General features: G+C 40.1%; 1 protein-coding gene and 1 non-coding gene across 2 annotated transcripts in view; both read left to right on the top strand.

The window, feature by feature from the left end:
* Nucleotides 1-4,082, top strand: part of LOC138024929 (uncharacterized) — a 5,246-nt gene extending 1,164 nt beyond the window's left edge. Inside the window, exons 2-4 of the mRNA XM_068872129.1 lie at nt 491-580; nt 1,641-1,703; nt 3,083-4,082. Coding sequence (XP_068728230.1) covers nt 491-580; nt 1,641-1,703; nt 3,083-3,199 — 270 coding nt within the window. The 3' untranslated portion in view covers nt 3,200-4,082. The remainder of the gene's footprint in view (nt 1-490; nt 581-1,640; nt 1,704-3,082) is intronic.
* A 1,362-nt stretch (nt 4,083-5,444) lies between these two features.
* Nucleotides 5,445-5,517, top strand: Trnak-uuu (transfer RNA lysine (anticodon UUU)). The gene has a single exon. It is a non-coding gene; the product is annotated as a tRNA-Lys (tRNA).
* The last annotated feature ends 4,483 nt before the right edge of the window (nt 5,518-10,000 follow it).

Genomic DNA, 10,000 nt, shown 5'->3' with positions numbered 1-10,000 from the left:
TCTCCAACCTCAAGAAGCGTTAGCGTTTGGGACAGGACATGATCGTTGGCTTGGTGACAATTTCACTTCTCTCTAGGGGGAGGTATCCAAGATCAAACCTCGCCTATCTGGATTCAGTAACTGAATGCAGCGAAATTACCCACACCAAAGTGAGATTGCAACACTGATTTCTGAGTTTGAGAATGAGAATGATGTATTAATAGCCAAATTTAAGGATAATCTTTCACCAGCTATTGGGAAGGATGATGAAGACTTTTTTCAGAGGGAGTGGTTTTGAAAACTGAAGGAGAATTCAGAAAGTTGTGGATCTTGGGGAGCTGCTTTTTTGCTTTAAAAAACTCATTAGTAGCTCTTTACTCCAGATTTTCAAACTACATGTACCAGACAAAAATGGCTATGTATACCAGTAACTATTATTGGTTGTCTGGGAAAGATGTGGAATGATTATTGTAAAGAGGACAGGGAGTGTTTGATTATTTTAAAATTTCAGGTTTCACCAAGTGAAGAAAAGACCATAGAGGATTTTGAAGTCCCTGCAACTGGGTCACAGTCTTCTTTAGAATTTGCTCCTCAGTCACAGGTTAGAGCTTTTCTGTTTCTTTTCATCTTGTTTCCCCCATTTTCTTACTTCACCTCTTTCAAATGGCCGGCTGTGGTCCCTGCAGTACATGAGATATCAGATGCAGTCAATGTACTTACATGTAGGCGTTACCAGGTATTTTAGGTTTTTGTTCTTTTTGCAAGACATCATCTGCATCTTAGTGTGGTTTGAAGAGAAAAAGACACAGTTAAGGCTTGTCTATTTGTTTTATAATGTGGTTTTAGTTTTACTCACATTTGTGGAAAATTGGTTACTGCACCATGGAGAAAAGCAATTTCCTGTATTTTGGGTATCAAATTGTACAGCTGTATGCAATTAGGGTACAACTGTACCTTTCACCGATCTTAAAAATTGTTGAACGTCAGATGTTGTCTTCATTTTTCTTGAAAACTCTATGAATTTCATTTGCAAGTTCTTGAATTTCACACCACTTTCAATGTCGTGGACAAGGAGGCAATCTTTTTGTGCAGACTTTGGCGTCTTTCTTTCTGATATCCACCAACTTTAAAAGAACCTTAAAAGCTAGCAACAGTATGACAATGTACTAAGTTGAAATGTAATATTAATTTTTTTGGGCTCCTTTGCACAATGCACGGAATTGTTTAGTTTTCTTTTTTTTTCTTTGTTGGATTCAGCCCCATTACACAAAGTTGCAAAGTGCAGCTTTAAAATTACATCTTACATTATTTTGAGTGAGATGCAGGACTCCCGAGGGTTCCCCATTGACGAGTAAAATTGTCTAGTGTTAGAAAGAGTAAAATACTAAGTCTGGCCAGTTCAGGCCGGTTTGGGTGTCGTAGGGTTTTAATGGGGACATGTATAGTTTTTCAGTGAGTGATTAACCCATTGACTGTCAGACCTCTGGGCCAAAACCCTGCGGGGGCAACAAAAAGGAAATCAGAATGCAAGTCAACTGCATTAGGCAATGTGACTTTTTTGATCTACAGTTACAGTATTTTATGTTAAGCAAAACGGAAAGATAGTGTCACTAAAGTCTGCATATGGTACCGTATAATATAATTATTCCATGTTTTTAAAGGAAGAACTGAAGAAAATTTATCGGGAAAGGCCATGGAGATGCAGGAGAAAATCTGAAAGTTGGGTAAGTTATGGAGATAATATTATGGTTTCTAAGCCTACTTGTATGTAATTTGAATCAAGATGGTCATAGTAAGAGACAACAGTGATAAATTACTGTTGCACAAAATAGAGGGGTTTTCAAATGAGTGTCGTAAAACCAAAAACAAAGTAATTACTTTGGCCAATCAAAAAGGACGGAGACAATCCAGTAAACCAATCAAAACTCGAAGTAATTACACGTAGCCGACACAAAGCGCGGGAAAATGTGCACGCGCGAGCCACAATTGGTTTTGGTTTCACTTCGGATTGGTTGAAAAAGTGGCGCGAGCACTTTGAACCAATCACTGAGTGAAGTAATGCAAAACCAAAGTAATTCGCTAATTACTTTCGACACTCAATTGAAAACCTCTCTAATTATAAAGACTTATTGACAAATTTGCTGATAGAATTTTGTGGAAGTTGGCATACAGGTATGTATAAAACTTTCAAATCTTTGGTCTTTTGTTAAGGGGACTACATTTGTACAAGCATTGTGTGTTACAGTAGTTTGCTTTTATGACACAAGGCTAGTCTAGAAGAGGTCTTTAAATCAGAAATTAGGTAGTTTGTTCATCGATTAGCATTCTGCGAGTATTTACTGAAATGGATTCCAACTTGGAATAATTCGGCCTGCTTTGTCAGGCTCTAGATCATCATCTGAAAGAAATAGCCAACAAGTCACCATGTATTGAATTATTTTATTCTTGAACATTGGGATTATTTCGTCATAAGAGTATTTCACACATGATTGAAGCAACAAGGAGTGATTCTTGTCAAGTTTTTAGAAGTGCAAAATTCCAGTGACATGGTAGCCACAAGTACTGGGTCACAAAACTGTGATCACAATAATTCAATTTCATTGACAGAGGTACATGTACCGGTAGTTGTAAAGTAAAATTTACCTCCAGTATGAAAATTGAAAATGCCAGCAAGCAAGGGACACTTCATTTTAATTGCTTTTCCTTAAAGATCATGACAGTTACAATGTACAGCCATTTTTCAAAAGAAAAAGAAAAAAAAAAAGAAAAATCAGTTGTGACTGACAGTATTTTACCGTAGAATTGTCAGAAGGGCTTTTAGCTGAGAATTTGGACGTGTGTGCTACACTTTCCATTCCTCAGCTGCTTGTGCTAGGTAAAGTACTATAATTATTGTCTGGATGGCAGCAGGAAAAATTGAACCATGCACTAGTGCAAGTTGTGGAACTTGATCTGTAGTTGAGACTTTTCATAGCATGTTTAATGAAAATTAATTTATGTTTCTTACATAGTTGCATGTAAACGGCAAATGTAGACAGGGGGTAGTTTAAGCAAATTTTGGTCGTGATGTGTGGAATTGCATTTCTTTTCCTTATTTTGTCAGGATTCAGAGGAAAGTGAGGAAGAGGAATTCACTGAGGAACAGTGGAAGCAAACAGAAGCACATAAGTTGTTGCTGAACGACTTTGTAACTATTGCAAAGCAGTTGAGCACAAGCTAATTGGCCTTATTCAACAGTGGCTTTGTATACTTTGATTGGAAAAAGAGTTCCTTATGAAACAATCACTGTGACCAGCTCAATATGTAAATTCACATGACTCGTCACTTTCTAGTGGTTTAATGTTTTTTATGACATAGAGGGCAAAATTACTTAATGCTGATTGGCTGAATCAGACGGCATTTTTCATCAATTTTGGTAATAATATTGACCCGGGAGAAATTACTTTCATTATTTTCATGTGGTACGGCTGGTTTTATTGCTTGACGTGTTATAAAAATATAAAATTCATTCGCCTGATTCGTGCGTTTTACAGTTTATTACCGCTAACTTAACTCTGAAATGGCTTCCTACGAAACTGCGCAACAGTGTACGTTTTTGGCCTTCTTAACAAAAGAAAATTTTGCCTTTTATATTATAAACAAGGAATCGTATGTTTCCTCGTAAAGTTAAGGATTAATATCACTCGTACATGTATTTTCAGATGTGGCAGAAATTGCATGAGTCGCTGTTCGACTCGGGCATTTTCTGCAACCTCTGGGAATACGCGTGATATTAATCCTCTAATTTAGTCGACCCCATGCGGTTACTATACTAATGAAAAGTGCACCATTTTCTCAATAATGAAGGCGGTACAAATGGCATGTAATGTAAAAGAGATACAGTAAAGGGAAATTTATACCCACATGCATTCCGATGTTGTCCGAAATACTTTAGGTTTGGTTATTTCACATTGCTGTTGAAAGGCGAATGCTTCTGAATGTAAAGATGGATTTACAATGCCTGTGAGCAATGTAAGTACATGTGTAACTCGTGTAAGCCAGTAAGGCTTTGTAAATGATGTATGAAGATGTATAATAAACTTCAACACAAAACTAAGCTAAAATGTGCGTGCAAACTACTGTTTTTGTACATTTATTATGCGTATTTGCATGTGACACTTATGCTTCGTTAGCTGTTGTCGTCGTGAAATAATAGGGAGCTGAAGCACGCGCGTTTTTGAGACGTGGACGGCAACCGGAAGTGAGCTGTTTTCCCTTTTAACCTGTTTTCACGCATTCGCATTTATATTGCTAAGTATCTTTTCTCCATTAGAGATGATTAGTATAAAAATCTGGGAGACACCACTGTCCTGGCACGCGAAATTTTCTCTTCTGGTTGCCGTCCGCGTCTCAAAAACGCCCGTGCTTAAGCTCCCTAATATTAAGCTTTGTAATGCTGATAAACATGAAATAAGGGAGGTCTGTTCAGCTTCAGTGGCAAGGAGAAATTAGATGTGTTAAGCACTTTTGCAGTCTCGGAGGTTGGAAGAGAGGGACTGAAGAGTGCCCAGTTTGTCACAAGTTGCACAAAAAAAAAAAAAACGTCAACACATGATAGAAAAAACAGTCTTTGCTCTTATCCTGTTTCCTTGTTTTTTTCCTTTAATTTGACCATTTTTTGACCATTTTCGTCTAATATTACTGCCTTCCAAACGATCGAAACCAAACAAAACTTTATTTTCTGTGTATTGCACACAAATTGGCGGTGTGAGACAGGTTAAGGAAAGCACAACTGTTCTGTATTCTATGATTACCTCATTAGACTCGGAGCAAAGCATCCCATCTGGGGTGGTGATTGCAAGGGCAGACTGGGGAGTGCTCTTACCCCCTCTTCTCTCTGTAGATATTCGTACTTCCCAGGTTCCATGCACTATTCCCCAGTTATTTAATGGCATTCTATGGAATACGGGTGAATATTTCAAGAGAAATGTTTGTTATTTGTTTACAACGAGCTTTTAGTGTACAAAACAAACTTTAAGTGAAATATTCACCCATATTCCATTAAAAAAAAACCATTTAATGACGATGCTGTCATCCTACAAATATTTCACATTCAGCCAACAATAACCCTTACCGAGACGATGAAGCCATTTTCTCGACAAACGTGCTGGTATGATTTCCAGCTCGTTCCCCACCTAATTATTATATCCTCAAAATATTTTGAATTTCTTTGGCTGAATTCAAATTTCGAGCGATCTGATTGGGCTCTACGTTTTATGAAGCACCGCTCTGCATTCATGGGAAACGCTTAGCTGTGATTGGCAGATGTATAATATTTATCCACCATGGTGTATGTTAAACAAAAGCGTGTGATCTCGGAAGACACTCACTAAAGTAGTGTTTTTTTTTATCGAGGCAATTATCAAACTCTGGTTCAACGGTATGATCTTGTGAATGAACTTGAGGGCTCTAACTTTGAATATAGATCCCAGTTAGCTCAGTCGGTAGAGCATCAGACTTTTAATCTGAGGGTCTTGGGTTCAAGTCCCATATCGGGCGAATGAATCGGATCACGTTGGTCCAACTTCCTTTTTGGTTTAAGGAAAGCAGTAGTGGTTTCGTGATTGTTTCTGCTGATGTGTTCTTTTTGATTTCAATTTTACTTGTGTTTAAAATGGTTTCGGGAACAAAAGTGAGTCGAAAAGAAATACTCAGCTAATTATATCAAAACTCGTATTAAACGATATGAACTTGAGGATGTAGTTGAGGGCTCTGACTCAGTGAATTAAGACACGAGCCCGGTTAGCTCAGTCGGTAGAGCATCAGACTTTTAGTCTGAGGGTCCTGGGTTCAATCCCATATCGCGCGCATGAATCAGATCATCTTGATCTACCTTCCATTTCGGTTTAAAGGAAGCGGTAGTAGAGTCGTGCCTAATTCCTTTATGCTCTTTTTTTTAATTTCATTTTTAAATTAGTTGTGTTGAAAAGGGTTTCGTGAGCATTTTAGACCAATATGAAGACCTTTTTGGATTACTTTAATTGTAAAGAATGGTGGCAGATAATTTTTGGGCCACTTTTAATAGTTTTTCCAACAAAGATTTGTAATTGTGTTTAAATCCTGCGTGAGTAAATGTTACTCCTCTCTTACTTATTCAGTTTTGTTTTTGGCTCATTAACATTCACATTTTCGACTATCCGGACTCTCGATTATCCGGACTATTAAGCCCAGTCCCCATGAGTCCGTACAATCGAGGTTCGACTGTGTGAACTTGAAGATGTACTTAGCGGCTCAGTAGACAAAGGCATGGTCCCTATTAGCTCAGTACGTAAAGCATCAGAGTTTTAACCTGAGGGTCATGGGTTTAAGTCCCATATCGGGCAAATGAATTAGATCATCTTGGTCCAGTTTCCATTTCCGTTCAAAGAAAGCAGTAGGAGATAGTAAGATAATGGTTTGATACTGACTAGTTTTTTTGATGTTTCGTGCAAGACGTTTCGGCTGGTGCTTAAGCCTTCATCAGTTGCAATACAACGTAGCACGCGTGAGCCAAATAACAACAGCACGTCGAGCGCGCGCTGATAAAAATCCGCGTGCAGTTTCTTGAAAACCTAGCGCGAGAAGCGCATGCCAGAGACTTGTAGACCCCTGCATGGTGTGGCGATGTGGTCACTTCCAGACTGCGGATACTTTATTGAGTACCAGGCTTCCAAGAAAAGTCGCACGTGGTAGTTAGCCTCATGTCCAACAACTCTGACACTTCCAAAATCCATTCGTGGTTGTTTTCGTGGACATGGCGGGCGATCTTGGAGTCATGGTCAAACATAGCAACAGCCCTTTTGTGTTCTGTAATGCAAGTTTTGAGTGATCGTTCGGTTTGACCGTAATATACAAAACTGCAATTGGTGCAACTGATTTTGTACACTGTGCCAGATTGTGGCCGGTCAACCTTTTCTTGGGCTTTCGGTCGCGGGAACAAACTGTTCACAGTTCTAAACGGTTTGAAGGCGACTTTGATTTGATGCTGCCTTAAGATCCAACTAATCCTTTCTGAAATGCCCTGCACATAGGGTAGCACCACGAAACCATTGGACGGTAGGGAGGTTCGACAGCGGTCTTTCGCAGCTATTGATAAAGGATGAGGGATAATTGTTGTCTCGCTTCCTTTCTTCGCGTTTCCCCTTCTGTTGATGGTATGTTCTGTGCCCTGCATAGCAAGGTACTGACTACAGATCTCTTATGGCACATGGGGTGGTGAGAGTTGAAATCGAGATATATAGCGGTCTGTGTGAGTTACCCTGGATGCCAGAGGTTTTTTCTCTCCTAGAGCGACGGAATAGCGAGTCATGAAGCGGCGAGGAAAACCTCTGGTACACGCAGTCGAGTTCTTTGAGAAGGCCGGTCCAATGGGATACCGTTTCATATTCTCAAAGTCAGACTTTGACCCTAGCAATTCGATTGGTTCCAGGAACTTGTCAGTTCTAACGAGTACTCTGATTGGCTTAATTGCTGTCAACCTGATTTCTCGTGCCCACTATGGCCATAATCGAAACGATGCAGAGTTTTTTGAAAGCAGAAAACGTTCAGTGTTCTAAATTTTTTTGATTTTCGTATATGTCCGCGAAAATTCAACTTCGGAATTTGAGTTTTTATCTTCATATTCGACATCGAAGTTTTATATGGAAGATTGCATTTTTGAATTTGACATCGAAGTAAATGTACCGTGGGAACCGAAGATGCTGATTGGTAGGTTATATCACGTATCAATTTACTGAGTTTTCTCGATGTCAATCAAACGGGGCATGGAACTGAGGTTCACAACGGCCTGTACCAGAGGTTTTTCCTCGCCTATTCCGTCGCTCTGAGAGAGAAAAACCTCTGGCAGCCAGGGTATGTGTGGGTTGGCTTTCTGTAGACATTCACCTCAAGCTGCGTACCTATCTTTGTGGTGATGGTGTCCAGAAAAGGTAGTCCCTGTCCCTTGGTGTCCTCAAGTTCTAGAGTGAACTGAATGTGGGGGTTAATTGAATTGAGATGTTGGTGAGACCCATCCACTTGGTGCTTTCTGAGACACGTGTGACTGTCGTCCACATAACGGAACCACCACTTAGGGGGTTGTGGAGCTGTGGCGATGGCAGTTTCCATTACGGGACTGATTGGGGAACCCATCGCACACCCAAAGATTTGTTTGTAATGGATGTTGTTGTGTTTGAAGTAGTTGTGATTGAGAACAAATTCTAACACCCTCATGATGTTGCAGATGGACATATTTGTGCGTTCCGCTAGATACTTATCCTTTTGGAGCCTCTCGTTGACGATGGTTAGAGCTAGATCAACGGGAATGGAAGTGAATAGCGATTTAACGTCAAAAGAGACCATGAATTCGCCACTGGCGACAGTATGTTGCTGGATCTTTTGAGCAAATTCTGAGCTGTTTTTGACAGAGAAGTGATTTCTCCGAAGAGGAACAAGATGTTTGGATATAGCGTACGTGGGGCTACCTATGCTGCTTGTGATGGGTCTGAGTGGTCTTGCAGGTTTATGAATTTTCGGGAGACCATAAAACGACGCTGGCGTTGAATTGCTGCAGTGTAGTTTTTTGCACAGTTGCGGTCCAATTTGTGATCCGCTGTCATCCTTTTCCTCTTTGATGTTAAGCAAAAGTTTGTTACTTATTTTTCGACGTTTGATGATGGATTTGATCTTTTGTCTGATTTTCAAATAAGTGTTTGTATCGTTCAACAAAACAGATACTTTTTCTTGGTATTCATCCTTACCCATTACTACGACGGATCTCCCTTTATCGGCAGAAACGATTGTTACCTCCTCATCTTTTCTCCGGTTATTCAATGCCTTTTCCTCTTCTCTCGTTACGTTAACCGCTGCGGGCAATTTGCAAGTTTTCAAGGAGTTAGCGACTGAGACACGTATCGTGTCTTTGGCTGATTGACTCAAATTGTAAATGCCCGTTTCTATGGAGGATAGTATTTTTGAGACAGGAACTTTCCTTGGAGTGATAGAAAAATTTAGTCCCTTTTTGAGGGCCGTAGTCTCAACAGGAGTCAAAACCCGTTTGGATATGTTAACAACCCATTTCTCCTGGTGAACCACGGTTGATCGCTGCGTTTCTTTGCTTATCAGATCGTCGATTTTTCTCGCGTGCGTGTCTGCTAACCGTTCTGAATTAGTCTCAGATGTTTGCCTCACATCACTTTGGAGAGCGAGCATATCCTCACGAGATAGGTGGTCTTCATGGTTTTGCATGAGCTCTTGTATCTTCGTCTGTAAATTGCGAATGTTCTGGTGACATTGTGTTATTCGCAGTTTCAAGTACTTAAGGCCTGTGTTTCTAGCGATTCTATAGCCTGCTTTACTTCTGATAGGCAGAGTGAACTTCAGGCTTGGAGGTAGAATGTTCTCTCTTTTAAGCTTATGATTAAAAGTCAAATGTTTTTTGTACCTTGCGAGGGCTGTGATTTTCCGTTCAAGTTCTCTGGCCATCATCATAATATCTGTGCCATTCGTTGACTCAATGCGTTTAAAAATAGAGTAGTGGTAGTCAGGAGCTGACATTTTGGATTTTGGAAGTGTCAGAGTTGTTGGACATGAGGCTAACTACCAAGAGCGACTTTTCTTGGAAGCCTGGTACTCAATAAAGTATCCGCAATCTGGAAATGACCACATCGCCATACCAGAGGTCTACAAGTCTCTGGCATGCGCGTAAGTCTCGCGCTAGGTTTTCAAGACGTGCTCGACGTGCTGTTGTTACTTGACTCACTCGTGCTACCGTTATATTGCAACTGATGAAGGCTTAAGCACCAGCCGAAACGTCTTGCACGAAACATCAAAAAAACTAGGCAATGTCAAACCATTGTCTTACTATCTAGTACTGCTTTCTTTGAACGGAAATGGAAACTGGACCACGATGATCTCATTCATTTGCACGGTATGGGACTTGAACCCATGACCCTCAGATTAAAACTCTGATGCTTTACCTACTGAGCTAATAGGGACCATGTCTTTGTCCACTGAATTGTAATTG

This window comes from Montipora capricornis, chromosome 11, assembly GCF_036669925.1.
Source record: "Montipora capricornis isolate CH-2021 chromosome 11, ASM3666992v2, whole genome shotgun sequence".
NCBI lineage: Eukaryota > Metazoa > Cnidaria > Anthozoa > Scleractinia > Acroporidae > Montipora > Montipora capricornis.
Note: the sequence above shows the minus strand (reverse complement) of the source record. Positions and strands in the feature narration are given on the sequence as shown.